At 37.0% G+C, this 27,878-nt stretch overlaps 1 protein-coding gene and 1 pseudogene across 3 annotated transcripts in view; both read right to left on the reverse strand.

Moving 5' to 3' along the window:
* The window catches only part of AP3B1 (adaptor related protein complex 3 subunit beta 1), a 288,518-nt gene that overhangs the window by 21,338 nt on the left and 239,302 nt on the right, over window positions 1–27,878 (reverse strand). For all 3 annotated transcript variants that reach the window (XR_004027066.1, XM_003261505.4, XM_030800425.1), the window contains exons 23-24: window positions 15,378–15,609; window positions 10,701–10,785 (exon numbers count right to left, since the gene is read on the reverse strand). Coding sequence is in view for 2 of the 3 variants with exons in the window: in XM_003261505.4 (XP_003261553.2) it covers window positions 10,701–10,785; window positions 15,378–15,609 (317 nt within the window). In the remaining variant the exon portion in view is untranslated. The remainder of the gene's footprint in view (window positions 1–10,700; window positions 10,786–15,377; window positions 15,610–27,878) is intronic.
* Window positions 18,239–20,485, reverse strand: LOC101179255 (annotated as a pseudogene).

Below are 27,878 nucleotides of genomic sequence, written 5' to 3' on the forward strand. Positions count from 1 at the left end.
CCTGTATTTAAGTAAGAACAGAAGAAGAGCAACTTGCAGAAGAGACTGGAGGAAGAGTGGTCAGGAAAAAAGGTGTGTGCCAAATATTGCAGGGAGGCAGAGTAAGATGAGGGATAAAAAGAAGTATAACTGTTAATCTTAGCAAGGCTGTTCAGATTGCAGGAAGACTACACAAGGCCTTGAGTTGAAGGGTGAAGGGAAGACTGGCAATGGAAGAAGGAACAGAAAGCAGAAGCTTCCTGAGAATGAAGAGGCAAAGGAATAACACCTAAAGAAACCTGAGCATGTTTAGAGGCTGAGGGGAAAGAGCCAGTAAGGAAGAAGAAACAAATAACTGGTAGAGCAAGGTCTTAGGAGAGGTAAAAGAGGTTGGGATAAAGAGCACAAGAACTAGGTGAGTGGGGTAGCCCTAGAAAGGAGTAGGATACTTCTTTGGAAACAACCGAAAAGGAGTGCTTAAGAGAGAAAGGATTGAGGGTAGGCTACTCGAAGAATGAGTCCAAACCTGACGGAGGGGAAGACTCGGTCACATTAAGAGAAATATGTAAACACTGGTGAAGGACTAGAAGAAGATGTATATATACATACATGGAATATATATATATATAAATTACAAATGAACTTAGTATGAAATTTAAAATTTCAGCTTCAAGTCACTGTGTACAAAGTTCTCCAAAGTCAGAGGCACAAGACAATCCACTGAGGTATAGGCAAAAACCCTACTAATTATATTTATTTTTCTCATTCCTTTTAAGGTTCTGTTTTTCTGGGAGACAGGGTCTCAGCTCTGTCACCCAGGCTGGAGTGCAGTGGTGTGATGACAGCTCATTGCAGCCTCGACCTCCTGGGCTCAAGTGATGCTCTTGTCTCAGCCTCCCAAATAGCTGGGACTACAGGCACATGCCACCATGCTTAGCTAATTTAATTTTTTTTTTTTTTTTTTTTTTTGAGACAGAGTCTCACTCTGTCGCCCAGGCTGGAGTGCAGTGGTGTAATCTCGGCTCACTGCAACCTCCACCTCTTGGGTTCAAGCAATTCTCTTGCCTCAGCCTCCCTAGTAGCTGGGATTACAGGTGCCCGCCACCTCGCCTGGCTAATTTTTGTATTTTAGTAGAGACAAGGTTTCACTATGTTGGCCAGGCTAGTCTCAAACTCCTGACCTCAAGCAATCCACCCGCCTCGGCCTCCTAAACTGCTGAGATTACAGGCGTGAGTCATTGTGCCTGGCCCTTTTTTTTTTTGTAAAGACAGAGTCTTACTATGTTGCCCAGGCTGATCTTGAACTCCTGGGCTCAAGTGATCCTCCTGCCTTGGCCTCCCAAAGTTGTGGGATTATAGGCATGAGCCACTGTGCCTGGCCTCTATTTTTGTATGCTTTAGTAAATACATGTTAGCACAGTGAGAAATATACACACATACATATATATACACACACATATATAATTACAAATAAACTTCTACAGAGTACATACTCAAAATATTTTTACAAATAGAGGTAAACAATTTCAAAAGTTAGGGGACCACTGAGTTACATCGTTATGTACAACACTTTTGAATTCTTGTTTATTCTTTTTAATAGAAACTCTTCTTCCCAACACGCCAGAAGGACACCACATACTCCTCGATTAAAAGTGGCTTGACAGCAATGATACCAAGGGAGAAGGGTGGGGAGTTCAGAGAGAGAAGAGACAAGAGATCTGCCTTCTAAGGCATCTATGAATGTCTAGCTGTTTGTAGGGGGTGGGGAAAGCGATCCTGAAATGTCCCTCCTAGCAACAAGCAAGGCGTTAGACAGCCCAACTGAAACATATTTCTCGGCGTCTCTTGTAGCTAAGAGTGATCAAGTGACCCAGTTATGACCAATGAATTATAAACAGAACTTTAGTAGGGATTTCTGAGAAAGTTTTGCTTTTCTGACATAAATCTGGCCCCTTTCTCCATGTCATTTCCTTTTTTCTGTCTGGAATGCAGATGGAAGCCTGGAGGTGGAGCAGCCATCTTGTGATCACGAAGTTGACCAGCATTTGCTAACAAAATTAGCACATGAAACAAAAAGGTGGAAGACCTTGTGTCCTGAAGACACTGGGAAGCTACTGCACCAGCTCTGAACTGCCAACCCCTGCAGTTCTTGTTCTAGGAGGATAATAAATCCTTATTTGGTCATGCCACTGCAGTTGGGTTTCTGTTACACACAACCAAATACAAAATCCAATATCACCAGTACATAACTCACTCTGTAAGCTAGTTTCATCTTGTAAGCAAGGTGTGGCTTATAATAGAACTAAGATGGAACATTTCCTCTTTATTTGGGGGAAAATTTACTTTCATTTACATGAGTGTTCTAGGATGTCCTCCAGTTTATACACATCTCCTTTTCTACCATTTTGCCTTCTTTTTGATTTATTTCTCTCTCCATGTAGCTTTTCTTTTCCTTTTTTCTTCACAACCCCTTTGATTAAACAGGGGAGAGACAGATTATCTCCATTTCTACACATAACTGCCTCGACATGGATAGGGAATGTGAAAATGACTGATGATAGATGTAAATTTATCAGAATTAACAGTTACCAGATCAATGAAGCACTATTATTAGGGTAGCTTTAAATAGCCTAGCTACATAGGACCAGATGGCATAAAAGTTTAATGTAAGGCAAGATTGTACTTGGTACACATTTAACTGTAGCATATATTCTTGTAGTATATGTAACCTCAGATCACAGATTGCTTTATAGGATCCAAACTGGTAAAGTTTGTAGGTACGAGAAACGGGCGAGCAGCCTATTCTGAGACTGAAGTTTCTCATCTATGAATGAGTGACATTTACCTTGCAGGCTAGTTTTAACTATTAAAGGAAATAAAATGAAATAATGCACAGGAGGTGCTCAAAACCTACATATGTAATAGGGATATATCATTATTTCATTATTCCCCCACTGATTATCATTTCCAATTTTTCTCCGTTATAAACAATGCTTATACTTGGCTAGATCTATTTCCGTACAAGCACAAATACTTCTCTAGGCTTGATACCCTAAAAGTGAAATTGCTGAATTGAAAAGTATGAATATTTTACAGATATTGCCAATTTAAGGTTCCACAAACAGCATACAACAGTACATGTTTTTCTCTACCTTCCTGGTCAATACCAGATACAAAAGTTATTCTAAAACTTTGCCTATCTGATGGGTGAAACGTTTTAATTTTTATTTCCCTAAATATTAGTCATGTTGAACATCTTTTTCAAATGCAAGTTGGCCACTTGCATTTCTTTTCTTGTAAATTGCCTATTCTTAGCCTTTTCCCTACCTTTCTACTGGATTCCTTTTTCATTGATTGTGAGAGTTGCACATTCTGGTTTTTAAACTTTTTTCTGCCAAATAAGCTGCACTGCTTTCTCATTATCTTGTTCACGGTGTCTACTTTTTCTTTACTTGTAGAGAAGTTTTAAATTTTTAATAGAAGAACCTGTTATTTTCCTTTATATCTTTCTGAGTATTGTGTCTTGCTTAAGACTTTTGTCCTCAGAGTATGAAAATATTTATCTACACTATATTTAAATACTTTTATAGTTTTTTATAATTAAATAATAAATCCACGTGGAACTTGTTTTGGTATAATTTGTGGGAGGAAGCTACCTTTATTTTTTCCAAATAATGGTCCTCACACCATTTACTGAATGGTCCATTCTTTCCCCCACGGATTTGAAATGTCACCTTTATGACATACAAAATTTCTACATTTCTAAATTCTCTGGTTTCATTGGTTCTTGTGCCAATATCAATTATACAGAATAAAAATATTCTTGTGGCTTTAAGGAATATATTTAAATTATTACAGAGAAAGACTTTTTTCACTAAAAATGTTGACTTTTCTTGTGCATTTTATTTTCCAGCTGAATTTTAGAAGTTTGCCAAGTTTCTTGAAAAAGTCGACTGGCATTTAGCCTAGAATCACATTGAATTTAAAGATTAATTTGAGGTGCAATACTGTCTCCCATAAAAATACAGTATATTTATTTTTTTATTTTGCTTATATTTCTTTATATTTAATTATATCTTCCTTTATGCCCTTTAGGAAAGTGCCAGTTTTTTTTCTCTCTACGTAAGTATTTGTACCACCTTTCTAAACTCATCAGTTTAAATAACAGATTTTCTGTTGATTCCAACTTTATGGGTTAATAATTATGTTGAATAGGCCAGGTACAGTGGCTCAGGCCTGTAATCCCAGCACTTTGGGAGGCCGAGGCGGGCAGATCACCTGAGGTCAGGAGTTCAAGACCAGCCTGGCCAACATGGTGAAACCCCATCTCTACTAAATATATAAAAATTAGCTGGGCCTGGTGGCGCGTGCCTGTGATCCCAGCTACTCAGGAAGCTAAGCAAGGAGAGTCACTTGGACCTGGGAGGCAGAGGTTGCAGTGAGCCAAGATTGCACCACTGCACTCCAGCCTGGTGACAGAGTAAGACTCCATCTCAAAAAAAAAAAAAAAAAAAATGAATAAAAATTTTAATTTGGTTGGGTGCTGTGGCTCACACCTGTAATGGGATTACAGCACTTTGGGAGGCTGAGATGGGTGGATCACAAGGTCAGGAGTTAGAGACTAGCCTGGCCAATATGGTGAAACCCTGTCTCTACTGAAAATACTACAATTAGTTGGGCATGGTGGTGCGTGCCTGTAGTTCCAGCTACTTGGGAGGCTGAGGCAGGAGAATTGCTTGAACCCAGGAGGTGGAGGTTGCAGTGAGCCAAGACTGCCTGGGCAACAGAGCGAGACTCCATCTCAAAAAAAAAAAAAAAAATTATAATTTTGTCTCTTCTTTTCCAGGATTTATACTGCAAATGGCGTTTACTTGCCTTTCTATATTGGCTGGAACTTCCATTATAATGTGGAATATAGTATGGTGAGCAGACATCCTTGTTTTGCTTTTCTGACTTAAAAGAGATTGTTTCTGATATTTCACGTGGCTATGGGTAACCTGTACGGGCCAGAAGTCATTTGAATTTATAACTACAACTGATGTCCATCTTCATAGGTTATCCTTTTGGGCTTTAAAATCAGGGTGATGCTAGACTTACAGAATGACATGCCATGATTTCCTTTTCTTTCGTTCTAGAAAAATTCTCTTTTTTAAGGTTCTGATACAATTTAATCGTTTTTATTCCTAATTTATATTTTTCTAGGAAACAATTAATTTCATCTAACTACTCCAATTTACTGGTGTAGAACTGTATAGTATTATTTTGTAACTTAAAAGATCTCTGTGCTTTGTCGTCTTTCTCCTCTCTAATCTTTCTTAGTTCTTTTTTCTTTAATCATATTATCCCATAGTTTTCCTTTTTTTTTGTACATCCTATATGTGCTTTTAAAAAATGAGTATTTTCTGTACACAGGAAACAAGGAATTCTATGTAAACATATGTATCTTGGATCAAGCTTGTTAATTAAATCATTAAACCTGTATGTATCTATACCTATTTATCCTTACTCTCTGATTTGTCCATTTCTGATGTGCATGTTAAAATATACTATGATTATGGCTTTGACAATTTCTCCTAGTATCTGTATTATTTTCTGCTTTATAAATTACAAAAGTGCATGGTTTAATGGTTTGTAACAATGTATTTTCTTGGAGGATTACAATGAACACAAAATACTTTGTTATTACTTTTTACCTAAAATACTTCTTAATTTTTCTAGTTTTAGCACATCTATCTGATAAATGCATACACACACACACACATACACACACACACTTCATCTATCTAATCTCAACTTTTCTGTGCCATTCTCTCTTAGGGAGGGTTCTCATAAATAGCATATGTTAAATTTTGCTTTGTACCTTTCTAGTAAAAGTAGGATTTAATTCTCTGACGTTAATTGCGAAAACTAGTATGTGTGGTGTGCATGGCCTCTCTAGCCATCTTTTTTTTGTTTTATATTTGCCATGCTTTTTCCTCTTCCTCTTGGTTAAACTGACCAACTTTTAAACATTTATTTTAAATTATTATTATTTTTTGAATAGAGACAAGTTCTCACTATGCTGGCCAGGCTGGTCTTGAACTCCTGGCCTCGAGGGATCCTCCCACCTTGGCCTTCCAAAGAGCTGGGATGACAGGTATAAGCCACCACACGCAGCCCTGATCAGGTTTTAATTACTCCCTTTCTTCCTACCTTTAGCTGTTTAGAAGTTATAATACATCACATTTCTATTATTTTAGTGGTTATCTTTAATATTTTAAACCAAATTTAAACTATTTTTGTGATCAATCAATTCTCTTCTCAAACATAACAAGAACCCTAGTATACCATCACTCCTCCTTGCACTTGTCTCTGTGGGGATTTTGGTTCCAATTTATTGTTAATATTTATTTTTCACATTATGTCAGCAATTATTTTTATACGTTGATAAATTTCATAGGTAGAATTCTTTGCTCACTACTGTTTTATTAATTCTATGTTTTTCTCTGTCTCAGATTTTTTTTTTGAGATAAGGTCTCACTATGTTACCCAGGCTGGAAAGCAGCGGCTATTCACAGGTGCAATCATCGTGCACTGTAGCCTCTAATTCCTGGGCTCAAGCTATCCTCCTGCCTCAGCCTCCTGAGTAGCTGGGACTACAGGCATGCATCACCATGCCTGGTTCTGTCTCAGATTTAAGAAAATATTCTATTACAGTATATCTTTGAGTAATCCTTTCAGAAAGAATGTGCAGGTGGTAAACTGATTGATAGAATCCTTCACTGAAAAATGACTATTTGGTATCTTCAAAATTTTAAAGGTCATTTCCTTTACCTTCTGGCTTCCAGAACTGGTAAGAGTACTGATGTGAAATTTGATTCCATTCTCATTCTTGTCCATTTTTAGGTAAGCTTCTTTTTTTCTCTGCTTTGGAAGATAATAGGATATTCTTCTCCTTATCAAAAAATCACCAGGATGTGGTCTTTTTCATAGTTTTTCACATTCACCCTGTTTGGCCCTCTTAATCTGAAGCCTTGTGTGTTTCTTTTGTTGGGGCACATGTTCATTCATTCATTCATTATGGGCAGGGATACACTCTATCGCCTAGGCTGGAGTGTAGTGGTGCGATCATAGTTCACTGGAGCCTTGAACTCCTGGGTTCCAGTGATCCTCCCACTTCAGTCTCCCAAGTGGCTAGGATGACAAGCATGTGCCACCAGACCTGGCTAATCCTTTTTGATTTTTTGTAGAGACAAGGTCTTGCTATGTTACCCAGGCTGGTCTTGAAACTCCTGGGCTCAAACAATTCTCCCGCTTTGGCCTCCCAACGTGCTAGGATTATGGTCGTAAGCCACCACATCCAGCAGAAGATGTTCCTCTATAATTTATTTTCTAAATTATTTCTTCCTTTCATTGTCTTTTCTTTCCTGCCAGAGCTCCTAGGAGATGAACTGATCCTTTTAACGTTCCTTATTTTCTGTCTCCACCTTTTTGCTTTGTATTCCAGTTGATTTCCTTGACCCATTCTTCCAGGATGCTCAATCAGTATTCAGCTGTGTCCATTCCATTATTCACCTACTGAGCTAGCAACTATCATTACTATGGGTCTCCTCTCCCCTGGGTGGGCTGACTAAAGTTTTATTTTTTATAAGTGGACGAGATACTAACTGGTTATGTGGACATGAAGTTGGAGGTAGGCAGGCAGGAAATGGCCTTTCCTCCCCACCAACAAAAATAACACTGGCTTTACCCTAGTGGTGAGGATCTGAGAATATTTTGGATAGATACTATCTTGGATAAAACTATATTTCATCTCGTCTCTGACCATCCTTGCTTCCTTCACACAAACTCAAACCCTGCTCTGCTCTTGTAGGTCCCCACATCCACAACAAAACGTCTTTCCCAGGCAAGTGGCTCATTCTCTTTAGAGTTTTATTCTTAAGTCTCAAATTAAATGTGTATGTTGCCTGCTGTCAGGGGTAAGATTGGGGAACTAAGGGGCTGGAAGGAGTTAATTCCCTGATGACCATCTTAAGACCCCTACTCACTTTGTGCTTGATGTTCTGCCACATTGGTTCTTATCATTATGGTAGTTTTTCTCCCATGAGTGTTTTACCCTGTGATTTTTATTTTCTGTTATTATCTGATCCTATTTGTTTTCTGTCAATAATGCCTCACAATTTCTGGTCAGCTAATGGCATTCTTTCTTATATTTTTAGTGATCATTCACTATTAAAGAATGCATTTTCTTTTTAATGGATCTTTGGACAAAAACATGTGCTCAGTTCTCTAACTAGCACTAAGCTGTGTGACTTCCCATACTGGTTAATATATGCATGCCTGGGGGGGGATGAGGATCTGTTTATGTACTGCACTAACTTTTAGACAGATATATTTATGTGTATTGCACACATATTTGATCTCAATAAATTTAATCAAGAACTTAATTTGATGACCATTTAAAATCCAAAGCAAAAAAGAGGCATAAATGCTTATCAAATATGCATATAACTACATAGCTTAATATAACAGTTCTGTCTATATCTATTTATCGATAGATACAATTATAATGATATAGAATTAATCCAGAAGCTAAAGCAGGATCATTTTACTCTCATTCTTTTTATTCTAACCAATAAAAGAGTATCTGACAGGCTTTTGGTCCATGTTCTCAGCATTTCTGAAGGCTTCTTATCAAATATGCTGTTATTACCCATAATTTTATGTATCGATTTGTATAATGTATTTCAAGGAAAAAATTCAATATCAGCCATTCTTGTTTCTTTTTTTCTTTTTATTGAACTACCAAGACTAATACAGCACATCACTAAGCAAAAAGTGCTATTTACTATGCAAAAGGCACAGTCGGTGATTGGCATCTAAGACCAATTGATCTACCCATTACCACTATCTCCCTACCCCCACAAGCACTACTATGAAGCTATTGATTTAAACACTGTCGATCGGTTTCCATTTTCTGATTTTGGGCAGGCCAATTAAGAAAGTGAGTAATTGTGATTACACTGCTTCAGGATCAATTACATTTGATGCAAGACAAAGTGCTCTTTTTGGAACACACACACAAAATTTTTGATGCAGCATGCTGTTGTGCTTAACAAAATCTAAAATAAATAATTTATATCTTTATAATAGCAAAACATACTAATGTAAATGCTTTCAATAGCCAAGGACATTTTCTATGTGAAATACATGAATTACTTTCCTAAAGTTAGTTTGAAAGAAATTTAGAAAAATATTATTCACATACACTCCTTGGCATAAGATAAAAATCAAATACTACCTGCATATATATCCATCCTTAAAAGGACTTAGTTAATTATGAAAGACAAAATGCAAATCCTGTCCAAGAGACTATAAAGGAAGTCTTTGTAATTAAAATTGGGAAAAAAAAACCAATTACATAGGAATCAAAAGGTTCTTTATATAAATTGATAAGAAAAAGGAATCTTTTTTAGTTCTTAATTTTGGTCTAACTTGGTACATGAGCTTTGTCATTGGGTTCACATTGTCCAAATCATTAAAATGAATATGCCTCTGGTGTTAGAGGCAAATCTATTTAGAGTGATGTTACTCATAGCCTGTTGTTCAGTAATATTGATCTGTGTTGTTTGTCTAATAGAAAAATAATAAACAATTACTAGGCAATGTTGGGAAAAGTAATCAGTTTTTATATATCACTAATATAGCAGACCTCCCAAAACATAAAGGTGATGATCTGCATAAAATCAATGTGTTATGCTACATTGCTTATATTTATCATTACAGGTTCTCGGCAATAAAAGGTATAACATTAGGCCAGAATTACTGGTAAACTGAAAAGGTATATGAAAATGAAAAGTTCACTATGTTTAATCTATACATTTATTTTAAAATGTCTATTTCTAAAACTTCAAGACTTCTAAATCATAACAAATTCTGTTCTAAGCTAGCTAAAATGTAGATAAAATGTCTCAATTCTTTTTAGAATAAAAACAAAGAAACTTCAACTCAAAATAGCCAATTGGGCCTTATATCAGAAAAAGAAAAGAGTTCAAAGATAATTCTCAATGATGCATGAATATAGCTTTGTACTAATTTGCTAATAGCCTCTGAATTTCACGAGAAATGTATAAAGCATTATAGAAAAACATTAACAAAATCCAATCCTAAAAAAGCTCTTCTGAATAGCATTCAGCTATGAAACCTTTGCCAACTGCATAAATGTTCTCTTTTGACTTTTATCAAAGCAGTTTGTAAATCGATATAAAAAGGGAAAAAAAAATGTGGGAGTTTTAGGTACTGATGGCATCAATAATATTCCACTTAAGAATCTCAAGATAACATGTATGCATATCTCAAAAGATATCTTCTCAGAGCTATTTAATAATATTAATGTTTTTAATTTCTCCTGGATTTTCCTCATGAATTTTCTCATAAATTTTCTAAAACTGGAGTGATAAGTTAAAAATTACTTAGTAGTAGCTTCTTTCTTTAACCAACAAACCATGAATTTCAATCACATATGGCAGATTGTAATGGCTAGGTGTGTAAAGAATGCTAAAAATACATATACTGCACACAATTTGTACAACTATTCCAAGGCAGTCTAAACATTATCAAAGCAAAACATACTTGTTTAAATGTTTTGTCTTTCACACACACACAAAAGCTGTTGAAAGCTTAGTTTTTGATATGCTATCCTTTACAGGTTATATAAAAAATAGAAGAACAATTGAACTTACCACAACTGGAAACTGGCAGTCTGAGTAGAATCACAAAAGTCAATACCCATTGAAACTGTAATAGATCCCTCAGGCTCAAGAGAGTCTAGGAAATAAGATAATTTAGACATGAAAACACAGAGGATGTGAAAAAGGGCAAACTAAACACCGAAAATTTAGGTAATGTTTGTAGCTTGGTTGAAACTGTGAAATTTAATGATGGCTTAAAAATTTCAAACTAAGAATATTAAAGCAAATTACAAAGTAACCTAACTATTGTTTCAAGGTTTTCTTTTTCACAAATTAATTCTGCACAAACGCCAATGAACACATTATACCCATTTGTTTCAGAAATACATATCTTCCTGAGAAATTTCATGTTTTCTAATATATCTCTATAGGTACTGAAAATGAGAAGGAAATAAATGTGTTCTTGTTTCGCATACCTGTAATGGACCTTGGGAGTTCATAAGAGGTTATGTACTTAAAACTATGGCATGTTTATTCTAGATATAAAAAGTAAATTTTAAACAACGTTCCAAATTTTCAATGAAAAAATCCTAAATTAAAAAATGTAAAAAAAGTTGGAAGAAGAAATTAAGATGCACTCAGAAATTAACTAAGAGATCTTACATTGAAACCAAAACGTTAAGTCTAATTGCATTAAATACTCAAAAAAATTTTGTGGCAGATTAGATTATCTTGATAAAACAAAAAATAAAATGACATTTGATAGATTTGGAATTTCTGAAGCTTCATCTATCAACTAACCAAGTATAGGAAATAACTATACCAATATACAATACAGTATTTTTTTTTAGTTAACAATGACAAAACTTAAGGCAAACAAGAACAAAATTTTATTCTGCTTATGATTTGAAAGTTTAGCTATATCTTAGAATAATTGAGGGGATCTTAAATAAATATGTATATATTTGTTTATATATAGAAACTGTCCATTTTTGATTTCTACTTTGCTCAAAGTATTCTGTATAATTGCAGCTATACCATACAATCACTTTATATTTAGCTTTATCTATTCTCTATACATCCTATCAGACGTAGTTATATTTTAGCAAGCACACTTCTAATTCAATAGACTGTGACTATTCTAGGGCTTCTTGGTAAGTATGATTTGCCATTGAATGCTAACCACGACAGAGATGATGGTACAGTCGGGATAAAATAATAATTCAATAAGCTTCATTTATTAAGTATTATGTTTATATCTCATAGGCTCAATGAGGAGTAGGCATTACAAGAGACTATTTGTTCAATGCTGATTTTAAAATGCTATTTGTTAGGCAAAGGAAGTATGTTAAAACAAAAAAAGTAATAATTAAAATGCTATTTGCTCAGTGGTATGTATGTTAGTTTGCTGATTCTAGTTTGAATTTCATTTGTTTACAAACCTAACATTTACCAGGATGCCACTCAAATACCAGAAGACTTGCTCCCTAAATCTCTAGCAAATAGGCTTTACTGTAGGGTAAATAACTATAATGATACATACATTTTTTTTCATTTCTCATAAAGCTATGTGCTGTCAACAGTTTAGAGCTTTGTCAGTCACACACTGCTCAAGGCTATTCTTGAGCGAATTCTTAATGCCTTCTGTGCCATAACTATTTTGGGGTTTGGTCTTGTTTTTATCTGACACATTAGTAGCAAATTCCATCATCTCCAAAACTTGATGCCTTTCATGTCATTTAGATCTCCCTTCATCATGTATCTTTGTATGTCATTTGACAAAGTGACAGCTCTCAAGATGCCTTGTTGATAGCATTCTTTGACACTGTTTGATACTGTCTTCAGTCTTAAGATAATTAACTGTGAGCTTAGTGCCATACTAATTCTGGGGAACAGTCCATGATCAATGGCATGTTTTATTATATGGATGCTTCAGGAGCAAAATGATCAGCATAAAATTATTCAAATAATGGATTTTTATAATACTTGGAGCCGACTAAACTGGGAAAGCTTACCCAATTAGGTGTCTCTATTTGGATACCATTTCTAGATTTGCTCCTATATATTTGAGATGGCTATGTAGAAGTGGCTGAAAAACACTGGCTCTGTTACACCACACCATTAATATCAACACATGAAATCATATAGGATGCCATTTACTTTGATGTAACAGTCGTACAGTAACCAGTAAAATCTTAGCTGAACTCAAATTTGTCAACCACTAACATAAAGCCACTGAATATAGTACAGAGAGCTTAACCTATTCTTTGTGTCTTAAAAAAAAACCCTCTTACATACTGGGTCTCTTTGGGGAGAATGGAATATTATTCCTAATATTCTTGCAGGGAATACAGTTTCATGCCAAACACAGGGTGAAATCCAGAAAAAAAGTCATTGCACATTATAGACAAAACCAGATTGGTGGCAGATAAGAAAACTGTGGACTACTTAACGTGTATATGTTCTTAAAAATAAATGAAACAAATATCTTACCTCCTTAATTTACTAAAACACTAAAATACAGTATTGTTTTCTGTTGCATTCTTAAAATGTTCTTGGAGGACTAATTTAGACATATTATATTCCTTAACCCTACAATCTATTGATAATAGTGTCATCCAGGTGGTGTTACATACAAGTACATACTGCAGACGAAAGAACTCTGTATCTTGAAGGCATTCAATAAATGCCAACAAAATGAATGAAACATACAGTCACAAAAATTTGTCTAAGAATGACAAAGAAAAGCCTACAACCAATACTGAGGCAATGGTAAACATTCATGTTTTATTTCTCTGTTAAGGTCATACTATGAAATTTATTGTATTTATTTCTTCTATTCTACATAGGCCAACTAAAGGTCAACTCATCAACTCATTATGCCAGCTCAAAGAAAAATTAATGCTGTTCTACTGTTTTAACCTTTGGATAACATTTTCAACCTTCAGACAATTCATATATCAACTGCTTGACACTTCCTAAACTAATTTTTTTTAACTAGGTAAAAAAGGTTGAATTACAAGCAACAAAAATAACACAACAATTCCTTGGCAATATATTAACTTCATACACTATATAGTAAAAATTAGGATACTTTGTGTTCTTTAAATAGTGTCTTAATTATCAAAATATTTTTAAAAATTAAGTGGATTTTGAAATCAGCTTACTTTAACTCCACTTTCTTTACTCTGGTTGCTTGTAAAACTTTACCAGGCTTTATCAAAAATTATTTTATTCCTTTGTGTAAAAACATAACACACACAAAAAATGACTTTCTTTACCGAAAGATTCATGAAAACCAGAGGAGAAAATTCAGCAATGCCAAAGAGCTCAGATAAAGAAAAATGGAAGAGTTATGTGAAACAATGAGTAAAGAAGGTACAATTACCTCATTTTACTTGATCCTGGTCAAAAGGCATTGTTTATCTTAAGTATTATAAAAAGGAGCTGTCTGGAGCATTCTGGTTATAACATTTGGAAGATACAATGACATAAACCTTTTATTACTTTTAATTGAGGTTTTGCCTGAAGCTTCTCTCAACTGAACCTTAGGGTTATCTCCACTTACAAAAACCAAAAAGAAAGAGATAGACATTCTAAATATTACACTATTTCAAATTCAAAGTAAGACACACAATTGTTACATTTAATGTTAAAGGGTATATTTTTCGCAAAATACTTAAAAAATGCAAAGGGGATGAAAAATGGCCACTGACACTTTGTTGGAGAGAAACAGGATGCCGTGGGCACAGAAGCAACCTGGAAAGCGCGAGCCAACGCTGGGGGCAGCCGCTGCTCAGCAACCCACTCATTGGTTGCTGCATGTGGGGATAAAGGGCCAGTACTGCCATATTTTACGCTCTGCTCCAAGAAAAGTGAGATTTCTCATTTTTTAAAATGTAAAAGCATCTTCATTTTTAAATGGTGGCAACAGATTGAAAACATGTAAAAATTGGATGTGGATAAATACCAGTGATATCCTCTAGGCTACTATATATTCTATACATGGAGAGGAGAATAAGCAGACCAGTCTACATCAGGGGTGTGTAATCTTTTGGCTTCCTTGGGCCACAGTGGAAGAAGAATTGTCTTGGGCCACACATAAAATACGCCAACCCTAATGATAGCTGATGAGCTAAAGAAAAAATAATCGCAAAAAAAAATCTCATAATGTTTTAAGAAACTATGAATTTGTGTTAGGCTGCGTTCAAAGCTGTCCTGAGCCGCAGGTTGGACAAGCTTGGTCTATATCCTCTCAGTCTTCACTCCCTTCACTTTTCAATTTATGGGAAAGTGAAGGGAAACAGGAAAGGATCTCGAGGTATGAGAAGTATTGTATTCAGAAATGCAGAGCGATTTTCTTGCTTTTAATACACAATAAACCACTTAAAATTATGCAGGGGATGAAGCTGACCAGGAGGAGGGATGGGGGAAAGTGACGCAGGTAAGTAAAACATGATGGCAATCTTGACTCTGCAGACCTAGCCTTCCATCACTACTGGTATTACTATTACTGGGACCTGATTCACTAAGAGCAAAGAAATGTATTTATCTTATGTGATAAATTCAGTTTAACAAGAAAAAGCAAATATAAACTGAATATGCTAATTGTCGATACAATCATATTCTACTTTACTATTTTACTAAAAAGTATTTTACTTTACTTTTAAAATGAACATACTTAGTGATCAAATATAGTTAAGGTTTTAAATGAGAATTAATATTTACCTATTGGATTAAAAACATGCATTTTCATGCCTATAGGAAGTTTTTTTTCCCCTATGTGAATATTTTCTATCTTTCGATCAGTAGTGTTATTCAGTGTTATTTGTATAGAGACCATCTTATCACCAAAAATGCAAGGCTGTCTTGGAAAGAAATAATGGGCAGCTAGTCCTTTTCCACTCATTCGATGAAGCAGCACGTGAGTTTTCGTTGGTACAAATGCAGGAGTACTGACCTATTACACATGGCAAAAAGAAAAAAAGATGAGTTAGTGAATATAGTTATTCTTTTAGAAAATATGCAAACATTTATGACATTTAATTCTTGGTTCCCCTACAGTATTATATGAACTATAATAACAAACATTAGTAGGATATCACACACATAGATATTAGTCAGATATGATACAAAGAAGTAAATGCCCTCAAAACTGTATGAAAATTTTTCTGTAAGCAGCTGGGCGCGGCGGCTCACGCCTGTAATCCCAGCACTTTGGGAGGCCAAGACGGGCGGATCACGAGGTCAGGAGATCCAGACCATCCTCGCTAACACGGTGAAACCCCATCTCTACTAAACAAAATGCAAAAAATTAGCCGGGCGTGGTGGTGGGCGCCTGTAGTCCCAGCTACTCAGGAGGCTGAGGCAGGAGAATGGCGTGAACCCAGAAGGCGGAACTTGCAGTGAACGGAGATCGCGCCACTGCACTCCAGCCTGGGTGAAAGGGCGAGACTCCGTCTCAAAAAAAAAAAAAAAAAAGAAAATTTTTCTGTAACCTTCAAGCATATATTAATATTACAAACATATTCTTTTTTTTTTTTTTGCTGGGGGGGGCAGGGATTTACAAACTTTTTTGTTAGTTTTTTTCCCTAGATCCTCTATATTTGGCCATCTTGCTAACTTTCTTATTGGTTTTAACAGCTTGTCAATTGATTTTCTTGGGTGTTTTAGCCAACTACCAAAATGAACATCTGGACCTTCATTTCCAATCCTGACTCTTTGAACTGTTTTTTTGTTTTTATTTTCTTTTGCTGTAAACTGAAGACCATGGCCCCCAGGATAAGGTGGCTTCTTCCTTTGCCTTAATGATTGAAAAGATCTCTACTTTGAGATTAAGTTAACTATTCACTTATATTTTCTTCCAGACCTTTGATGGTTTCAAATTTTAATTCATATGGAATTGATTTTGATATATTGACTCCATATTTAATTTTCTCCAGATACTGAACTAATTGTCCCTACATGAGCTAATGAATAGTCTTTTCTCAATGATTATAAATGCAAAAATTCTAATTATTTATGTACTAGGGGATATTTCTGGGCCTTGATTGTCCTGTTAAACCAGTACCATATTGTTTTATTTTTTATAGACCTAAAATATAATTCAATTATTTGGTAAAACAAATGTTTCCTTGTTTCCCCATCCCAATATTTTCTTGGTAAATCATCTTTCACCCTTTTATTGAACATTAGACTCTTAATTAAATTCTTCCCTCAATCTCATTTTGATTGAAATCATAGGCAGCATATTAAATAATGAAACACTGTCCATTCTAAAACCATGCGATAGCTTTCTTTCCATTCAAAATATCAGTATTGCATACTAGGCTTGACCTGACATGGGCAAGCATTAAAAAAAAAAATCAATTTGTAATTAAACAGGCTTGATTAAGATTTTTTCCTGACAAGTGTGGTCTCCCAACTAGATTATCTATTATAGTTCTGAGAGTATATATCAACCTCTTAAACATTTTCACTATGCCATGTTCACCTGATGACATTACAAACTTAGCAATTATAGTAATGATTTAAAGTTCCACAAAAATCCAAGAGTTAAATATCATATATACAAAATGATACATCATGCCTTCTAAGCATCATCAAAACATAGTATTCTTTCTCTAAAAGCGCAACAAAAAATGTGGGCAATTTAAAATAATCATCACCTCTGGCCAGGCGCGGTGGCTCATGCCTGTAATTCTAGCACTTTGGGAGGCTGAAGTGGGTGGATCACCTGAGGTCAGGAGTTTGAGACCAGCCTGACCAACATGGAGAAACCCCGTCTCTACTAAAAATACAAAATTAGCCGGGCGTGGTGGCACATGCCTGTAATACCAGCTACTCCGGAGGCTGAGGCAGGAGAATGGCTTGAACCCGGGAGGCGGAGGTTGCTGTGGGCCGAGATCACGCCATTGCACTCCGGCCTGGGCAACAAGAGCGAAACTCCGTCTCAAAAAAAAAAAAAAAAAAAAAAAAAATCATCACCTCTAATCCCAGCACTTCGAGAGGCCGAGGTAGGAGGATCGCTTGAGCCCAGGAGTTTGAGAACCAGCCTGGGCAACATGGCAAGTTCCTGTCTCTACAAAAACTGTAAAAAATTAGCTGGGTGTGGTGGCATGTGCCTGTAGTCCCAGCTACTCAGGAGGCTGAGGTGGGAGGATTGCCTGAGCTCAGGAAGTTGAGGCTGCAGTGAGCCATGATTAGGTCACTGCACTCCCACCTGGGTGACAGAGCAAGACCCTGTCTCAAAAAAAAAAAAAAAATTTAAAAAATAATAAAATAATAATCATAAAAATTTATGGTAGAGTTTATTTGTAAAACATAATAAACAATTAGCTAAATTTAAAATTTTGGTTATATAAAATAATAGGGCCACTGGCCTATTCACTGTACTTAAGCCTTCTGATGATGATAACAATCTAGTATTTTAAGTTTTCAAAGCACTTTCACTTCTAAGGTTAGGTTATTTTCCTTGAACAAAAACTATTTTCAAAACTCTTCTGTTTCTTTTCTTTCGTTTCTTTTTTTTTTTCTGAGACAGAGTCTCGCTCTGTCGCCAGGCTGGAGTGCAGTGGCGCGATCTCAGCTCACTCAGGCAGCTGCAGACTCTCCTTGGTAACTGAGACCAGGCTTTTCCCATCAAACTCCTTGAGCTGCTGCATGCAGTACTCATCAGTGGGCTTGGCCGTATATACTAATTCAAAGCCCCACTTCTGCCCTTGCTCCACAAACACAGAGCCAGCCACCTGCTCTTTCTCTCACCAGTGATGCTATAGATGGATTTCTGTGTCTCATGCAGGAGACATATTTTGACACAGATGTCATCTCATCTCCAGACTGGGAAGTGTGATACTGCAGCAGCTAGGACATGCGTCGCTGGCTAGTGGAGTCTTTGTGGATTCCAAGCTTTAGATTTTTAGATTTTAATTTTTGAAATTCTAAAATTTTATTTATTTATTTTTTATAGATAGGGGTTTCACTCTGTCATCCAGGCTGGAATGCAGTGGTGCAATCATAGCTCACTGCAGCCTGGAACTCGTGGGCTCAAGTGATCCTCTTGCCTCAGGTAGCTTGGACTACAGGTGTGTACCACCATGCTGGGTTAATTTTTTTTATTTTTTGTTGTGATGGTGTCTTGCTTTGCAGCACAGGCTGGTATCAAACTCCTGGCTTCCAGCAATCCTCCTGCCTTGGCCTCCCAAAGTGCTAAGATTACAGGAGTGAGACGCCACAACTGGCCCAAGCTTTAGATTTTTAGATAAGGCCTCATTGAATTTCTTGCAATTCTCCTTGTCTTCTGCCAGCTCAGAGAACAGCTCAAGGCACTTCTTAAAAATGTTTCTGTGAATGACTGTTAAGATTCTGCTCTGCTGGAGCATTTCTTGAGAGATGTTCAGGAGCAGATCCCAAGTCAACCACACCAGGGATTAAAGTTGAGATACTCTGATATAATCACGGCTGTCCATGATGAACACATGATGGACACAGAGTTTGTTGTTCTTTTTTCTTCTCATTCTCAAAGAAGTCAAAGGGAGCCAAACAAGGGATGAATAGCAGTGCTCTGAATTCCAACCAACCTTCTACAGAGAAGTGCTTGACTACCAAATGGTCTTCCTAGTCACTGGTGAAGCTCTTGTAGAATTCTCTATACTCCTTCTGGGTGAATGTCATCAGAGTTTCTGATCCAAGTGTTCTTAATCTTCTTTAGTTCTTCCCAATCAATGATTTCTCCTTGATCTTGTTGGTTTTCTTTTTCTTATCCTTACCATTGTCATCCTCTTCATCTGAACCCACATTTTCTTCAATCTTGGACTTTTTCTCATCATCTCTATCTTCCTTTTTTTGTTTGTTTTGAGATGGTGTAACACTCTGTCGCCCAGGCTGGAGTGCAGTGGTGTGATATGAGCTCACTGCAACCTCCACCTCCTGGTGGATCCTCCCACTTCAGCCCCACAAGTAGCTGGGAGCTAAGGTGCGCACCACCATGCCCGCCTAATTTTTTGTATTTTTTAAAGAGTTGGGGTTTCACCATGTTGGCTAGGCTGGTCTCAAACTCCTGAGTTCAAGCGATCTGCCACCTCAGCCTCCCAAAGTCCTGGGATTACAGGCATGAGCCATTGTGCCTGGCCTATCTTCCTCTTCTTTCTCACCTTTCTCTTCCTCTGCCTATCATCACTGATTTTCTTCTCTCTTTCCTTCTCCAAAGAAAGGGTAATGGGATAGCCTATGAACTGTAAGTGTTCTTCACTAATTCTTTGACCTTCCTCTCTTCAAAGTACTCTGTCTGGTCTTCTTTAAGGTGGAGGGTCACTTTGGTACCCCTGCCAATGGGCTCTCCATGGTCAGCACATACAGTGAAGGAACCCCCACCAGAGACTCCCAGGCATACTCTTCATCATTGTTGTGCTTTGTGATCACAACTACTTTCTCTGCCACAAGGTAGGCAGAAAAAAAGGCAGCACCAAATTGCCCAATCATGGAGATATCTACGCCAGCCTGAAGAGCCTCCATAAATCCTTTAGTACCAGGGAATACACCCTGACTTTGGTAGACACAGGCATTGACATGACCAAGGCTGATCTCCTAATTTGGGAACCATTACCATGGGTTGGGGATGATGTCAATTTCCAGCTCTTTACCACTGTCCAACTTGGAAGGGTTTGTCAGGCTCTTACAGCAAATCTTGTCCAATGCATCAGAAACATTAGATCAACTCCTGAAGGAAAATCTCCTTGTTAGAATAGAAGGTATTGATGACGAGACATGAGTTGGGCAATATCTGCCTGAAAGGCAAGTTTCCACCTCCTCCTCTCCATGTGCACTTTCTCAGGCATCTTGAAAGAAAAAGGCTACAAGTACTAGAGAGCAAGGTGGGCTGGGACTGTCTGACATGCACATGGCACCAAGGCTGTACTGGGATGACTCCAGAGCTATATATTTTATATTTATAGATTTATACTCAGCAAAAATCTTCTTTTTCGCCACAAATTCCCATGCTACTGAAGCTATGATAATCAACCTTAAATATAAGCTCTTATCTGGCTAATTATATTTTTCAGTGTTACATGTTTATTTCCTTAATGATAAGCATATTAGAGACAGTGACCAGGTCTTACTTTTATTCTACATTGTTCTACAAACATATTTGTTATCAAATCATTAAATAAATGTTGATGTAGCCAGCTTTATCTCTGTGGAAATTCATAAAAAGTTGGCCTACATATAATATCGTGGAAAGAAAGCTGAAACTGTAATGTAAAAGGGAAGACTATTTGAAAGTTGGAGAAAGGTAAGGGTAGAGGAGTGGGACTAGAGCAGAACAGAACAAAGGTCTGGTTCACAGCGGCCAGGAATCAGTACTGTAGATATCATACAAGGTGGTTAGAAGTATGCCTTTAGTCATTTAAGTGCCATCAAGCCTTGGCAAACTCACTGATTCCTTCTCTCAGTCTAATGCTAGGATGCATGGTCCAAACATTTATTTTGTGTTTTCAACTTTGTCTCAAAATTCTACAGCTTTATTATAATTGTCAAAAAATATGTTAGGGGATGAATAAAGAAAGAAAAACAGTATAATTCTCTCCACTCATTCTTTCCACATTCAACCAAGTTCAAGGTAAAAAGCATTCTCTAATGAATTCACCATCTAAAAAGGCCCTCCCTTACAACCTCCAAAGGTTATCTGTGATAATTCCCAGAGGTCTATGCACTCTTTCACAATAAACAGGAGCATAAATGACACTTCATGGTAATAATATATACTTGACTACAGAGAGGTACTAAATGAAAACATAGCCAGGTGTGGTGGCTCATGCCTGTAATCCCAGCACTTTGGGAGGCCAAGACGGGTGGATCACTTGAGGTCAGGAGTCTGAGGCCAGCCTGGCCAACATGGTGAAACCCCATCTCTACTAAAAATGGAAAAATTAGCTGGGCATGGTGGCATGCACCTGTAATTCCAGATACTTGGGAGGCTGAGGTGGGAGGACTACTTGAACCCAGGAAGTGGAGGTTGCAGTGAGCTGAGATAGTGCCACTGTCCTCAAGTCTGGGTGATGAAGCAAGGCTCTGTCTCAAAAAAAAAAAAAAAAAAAGAAAGAAAGAAAAAGAAAATGTTTGATTACTTTTTTACCCTTGTTTCCTAAGTTTATACAAGTCATATTAAGCCAACCTTCTCCAGCATCTAGATAAAATACATAGGTGATATTTTGTTCAATAAACCCAGTGGCTTCCATAAATCCTTCGACTACTTCCATATATAATACATTTAATCTAGTATTATATTAATATTAATATATATTAAGACTTTTGTTCAATATTTTGTACATCAGACCAGATACCTATATTCCAGAAATATATATGAGATCTGTGGCTGCTTATATTCTAAGATGCTCAACATTGCAAATGGCGTTCTTGACTTCATATTTTAAGACACCAATTTTATTAGATGCAAAAAAAGATAAAACATAAATTAATTGTAAAGTGATCTAGATTTGGGCTGTGAAAATGAGGGTTTAAGAAAAAGGGAAGATTTAATAAGTCTAAACACAATACATGTAGGGCAGAGGTTGTAAACTATAACCCACAAGCCAAATATGGCCTGTTGCCTATTTTTAAAAAGTGTCACTGGAACACAACCATATTCATTCATTTACATACTGTCCTTGACTGCTTTTTTACTCTACAATGGCAGAGGTGAGTAGTTGTAATACCTAAAACATTTACTATCTGGTACCTTTACAAAAAAAGTTTGCTGACCCCTGATCTAAGGGCACAAATGTTAGATCCTTGCCATTCCACTTCCCTTCCCTTGTTGTTGGAAACAATTCTCTACAGCAGAGGGTCCCCAGTCCCTGGGCCATGGACCTGTACCAGGCCATGGGCTGTCAGAAATCCGGCCGCACAGCAGGAGTGAGTGGCTGATGAGAGCAAGCATTATCGCCTGAGCTCTGCCTCCCGTCAGATCAGCGGTGGCATTAGATCCTCATAGGAGTGCAAACCCTATTGTGAACTGCGCATGCGAGGGATCTAGGCAGCACGCCCCTTATGAGCATCTAACACCTGCCTGATAATCTGAGGTGGAACAGTTTCATCCCAGAACTATCCCCCTATTCCCAACAGTCCATGGAAAAACTGTCTTCCACAAAACAGGTCCTTGGTGCCAAAAAGGGCTCTACAGGTCTCACGTCTTCTGGGCAGAAACATTAGCGACTTTGCTTCTGAAGCTCTTTTCAAAGATGTTTCTACAGCAAACAGCCTTTGCAAGACAGAGGTAATGCCTCCCTCTGGGGCAGGTGATAGATTTGTTTGTTCATTGTCCAGGATTAGAAAGATAAAATCTCCCTCTGGGGCAAAGGCTGAATAGATTTGCCAACAGTCCCCTTATAAAAGCCTGGAATCTTTTTTTTTTTTTTTTTTTTTAAATACTTTAAGTTCTGGGATACATGTGCAGAATGTGCAGGGCTGTTACATAGGTATACATGTGCCAAGGTGGTTTTGCTACACCCATCACCCTGTCATCTATATTAGGTATTTCTCCTAATGCTAGCCTTCCTCTACTCCCCCAACCCCCGACAGGCCCTGGTGTGTGATGTTCCCCTCCCTGTGTCCATGTGTTCTCATTCTTCAAGTCCCATTTATGAGTGAGAACATGCGGTGTTTGGTTTTCTATTCCTGTGTTAGTTTACTGAGAATGATGGTTTCCAGCTTCATCCATGTCCATGCAAAGTACATGAACTCATCCTTTTTTATGGGTGCATAGTATTCCATGGTGTATACGTGCCACATTTTCTTTATCCAGTCTATCACTGATGGACATTTGGGTTATTTCCAAGCCTTTGTTATTGTAAATAGTGCTGCAATAAACATATGTGTGCATATGTCTTTATAGCAGAATGATTTATAATCCTTTGGGTATATACCCAGTAATGGGATTGCTGGGTCAAATGGTATTTTTGGTTCTAGATCCTTGAGGAATTGTCGCACTGTCTTCCACAATGGTTCAACTAATTTACACTCTCACCAACAGTGTAAAAGCGTTCCTATTTCTCCACATCCTCTCCAGCATCTGTTGTTTCCTGACTTTTTAATGATCCCCATTCTAACTGGTGTGAGATGGTATCTCATTGTGGTTTTGATTTGCATTTCTCTAATGACCAGTGATGATGAGCTTTTTTTCATATGTTTGTTGGCCACATAAATGTCTTCTTTTGAGAAGTGTCTGTTCATATCCTTTGCCCACTTTTTGATGGGGTTGTTTGATTTTTTTCTTGTAAATTTGCTTAAGTTCCTTGTAGATTCTGGATATTAGACCTTTGTCAGATGGATAGATTGCAAAAATTTTCTCCCATTCTGTAGGTTGTCCATTTACTCTGATCAGGTTCCTCTCCTGCAAAGCAACACACTGCATGTGCAGGCTTCACCTAGCCTTCAGCATGTGGGGCTCAGAGAAGTGATGCAAATGATGCTACTCTGGCTACTGCTATTGCTTTAACAAACTGTTCTTTGTCTCTGACCAGGAGTCTTGTGTCTTCTACCAGCATTCATGAAATTGTTGCAAATTAACTAGTTAGCTTGTAAGTAGGGTAACATCTCAGACTCTTCACAGTTCTTGATGCTTGATTAAAAAAAAATAATTTAACAATTCCCAGAGCCGCTTATTTCAAACAGCTAACACTTAGACCACCATATACATCTGTGCAGTGACAACTGACTGAAAGGGTGGGTAAGAGCTAAAATCCAGCTTACATTCAAGGGAAACTTTTTGGAATCTGCACAATGGTGCCATACAGGCTAGAGGCTTTACTAATCAGAATGTAACTTTACATAGTAGAGGTTACTTTTTTCTTTTGGCTTTCCTTTATGAAAATCCATGTTATGACTTTAATTATTCCTGTGGGTTTCTGAAGTATCAGAAATGTACTGATAGCCGACAACAAAGTGTTGAGTAAGTCCAATGACAATGCAGAATAAGAATTCATTGTTTCAGAAATTGCTTTTATTTGGTTCAAGACTAAGTGCTGGCCTTTTGAGGAAGCTTTGCCCCCAACGCTTCTTTACCCTATAGTGGCTATGTATGAGACTGTCAGCCCAACACGCCCTACTATTTTCCACTATTTTTAACACTTCTTGACACATTCAGCACATGATGGAGCTGGCAAGTTCTTACGCCTCCTCATGACTGGCTGCCGGTAACTGGTTCAGGGATGGACATTTGGCCCAAGGAGTTCCTTTCCTAGGATTTTTGGATTTGGTACCTAGTACTTTGAGCCAGACTCTCTCAAGCAGTCAAAATTCTGAGATTTAAAACTCTAATTTTGTCTGTGGCCACATTTCCTGCCACATTGTTCAGTGGGAAAAAAAAATAATACAGCAAATTTCAAAGAAAAGCATAGATGAGAGACAGAGAAACTAGCTGGTAACTTTGATCTGGATGGTTCTTGATGCCCAGACACATTACTGTCCTTGCTGAAGTTGTTTTCTCTGAACTCTAGCTATAATTTCCTATTTATTTATTTACTACTTAACCTAGTTCAAACTGGGATTCTATCATCTGTCTCCCCCACTCTACTACTAGTTGGGATTAGTCAGATTTCAGGACACTAATTGGAAGGGGAAGCTTGTAACGGGAGAATGCTCCCTTGCCCCCCCTTTCTCTAAAGTGCTGGTAGATATGGAACCAGGAGATCAGAGACTCAGGTAAGGCTTTCGATTAGACTGAACCATACATATCTGCTGTATCTGTAGGCAAAAAACAGTCAAATTATCAATTTCATGTGATTCAACTAATAATTTGTTTTGGATCAAGGCTACTTAATTCTACCTTTAATAGAAAAGAACTTTGAGTCCTTGATGTGGGCCAACCTAACTCACTGGAGTTCTGTATTGTGGTTAGAGAGCAAGGCCCACACTAATAACAAAGTACAACTTTGCCTTTCTTTGTCCTCTGACCCTATGTCTCCCTTGGGCATCTTGGGGAGAAAGGAGGTAACGTGCAAGAATTAGGTATTTCACAGCTCTGTGTCCAATAAGAACACCGTTATTTCAAACACAAAGTAACTACAAATCATTAATCATTACTCACCATTAATTTATTAATTCATTCTTTCATGTAAATAACATTTATTCAATGAGTTGTACCAGCCCTGTGCTAAGGAGTATGATACAGAGACAAAGCCAAAGTATACTAGTCCTCAAGAAGTTTATTGTTTGGCCTGGGAAAACAAAGTAAATCAACTAGTGTGATAAATGTCATGACAGAAGCAGGCTCAGTAGGCTAGAAGAACTCAAAAGTCATAGCTGACACCTGAGGGAGTCATCATGGATGAAAACCCAGTTATTTTAATGAATTAATTTGGCTACTTCTCACTACTGCCACTGTTACCAGCCCGGTCTGAGCCACCACCACCTATCATCCAGATTATTCCAACAGCCTCCTAATTGGTTTCCTTGTTCCTACCCCTGCATCCTATTGAACATAGACTGAATTGCTATGTTAGTCTATCCTGAACACAGTAGCTAGAATGTACCAGTTAAAGTTACATCATGCACTGGGGTGATGAAATAATTTGTACACCAAACTCCGTGACATGAGTTTACCTGTATAACAAACCTGCACATGTACCCCTGAACCTAAAATAGAAGTTAAAAGAAAAAAAAAGTTATATCATGTTATCCCTCTGCTCAAAACCTGCCAATGGCCAGGATCCTTGTTCCATTTCCTTGATCTTGTTTCCTATTACTCTTGAACTCGTTGTTTATTCTACTCATCGCCCTGACTTCCTTGCTATTCCTTTTGCATATTAGTAACAGTCCCACTACAGTTGATTCCCTCGTACCCTCTACTTGGAAGGCACTTTCTCCAGAGACCCACATGGCTCAGCTCTAGTATGTCTGCTCAAATATTACCTTCTTAGTGAGGCTTAACCCACTGGCATCCCTCCCTTCTGATTTCCTTTTTCTTTTTTTATAGACACTTAATACGTTCTCTAACACAATATATAATTTACTTTTTTGTTATGTTTATTACCTGTCTTCCCAACTACTTCCCATTTTTATGCTCAATGTATAAAACCTAATTTTACCCTTTCTCAAAACTCAAAGCATAATTTTACTATTTTAAATGATTATGGAAATTTGCAAATAATATACCTCTAGTGTTGGTGATAACTATACACTATTTAATGCTGAGTGCTCAATTATAACGGCATCCTTAAAAATACTACAGCCTTATAGGAACACACTGTGGTGATGTGTGGAGATCTTCTATATTAATATTTGTTGGTTTTAGGATATAACTTGAATTTTCTATTACATAAAATTGTGAACAAATAAAAATTACATTTCTTAAATGCACAAAGAACAGCTTATTGAGGGACTTCTACAATACAAAGACTAATTCTTGAAATGTCTACTTTTAAGTGTATTATTTTATTAAAACTTGGACAAACAAGATAGTATGAAAGACAATGTTTGAAAACATTAGTTTTGATTTAATTGTTTAATGACTAATGTTCAAAGAATTAAAAACTTAGCTGCATTATAAGCAAATGATATGGGTCATCTTCACTATGGCTCGTGAGGAAGTAATTAGTTCAGTAACTGCAGTAACTGTAAAATAACAAGCCTCCCCCAAGAGTTAACAGAACAAAAGGCATCCAGTAACAATGAGATAATCTTCTACAAATCTTTACCCAGCATATGTTTAAATAATAAGCCGTTTGTGTACCTTTAGATGGTTTATGAAAATAAGCAATCAATTCTGCAGACACAACATTATTTCTAAAGGAAATCTATGTGACTCATGATGCCTGTAGATACACAGAGACAAACCACACATATTTTATCAGTTTATTACAGTAAGCAAATAAGCGTGGAATGAGAGTGCACATAACTGTCTACTTAGCGCTTACTGAAACATTTATAAGAGCTGTTATCTCCCTAATAACAGACAGACAGCGTGCAATTTTAGAGAGGAGAAAAGCTTCATATTTTTTAACACTTCACTAAAAAGTAACTGAAGAGTGTAAAATGAAAAATACTCTGTGCAGTTAGCTGGTAATGGACCATATTATCAACTCAAGTTAGATTTATAGGATACAAACTAGTCACTAATAGTTATTTTATGACATAGCATGTCTGCTTTTTTTTGAGATTATTAAGATTAAAGTTGTAAAACTTCTTTTGAACATAGCTGTTCAAAATGATTGAATTATAAAATTTAAAATG

This window comes from Nomascus leucogenys, chromosome 2 (genome assembly GCF_006542625.1).
Source record: "Nomascus leucogenys isolate Asia chromosome 2, Asia_NLE_v1, whole genome shotgun sequence".
NCBI classification, from domain to species: domain Eukaryota; kingdom Metazoa; phylum Chordata; class Mammalia; order Primates; family Hylobatidae; genus Nomascus; species Nomascus leucogenys.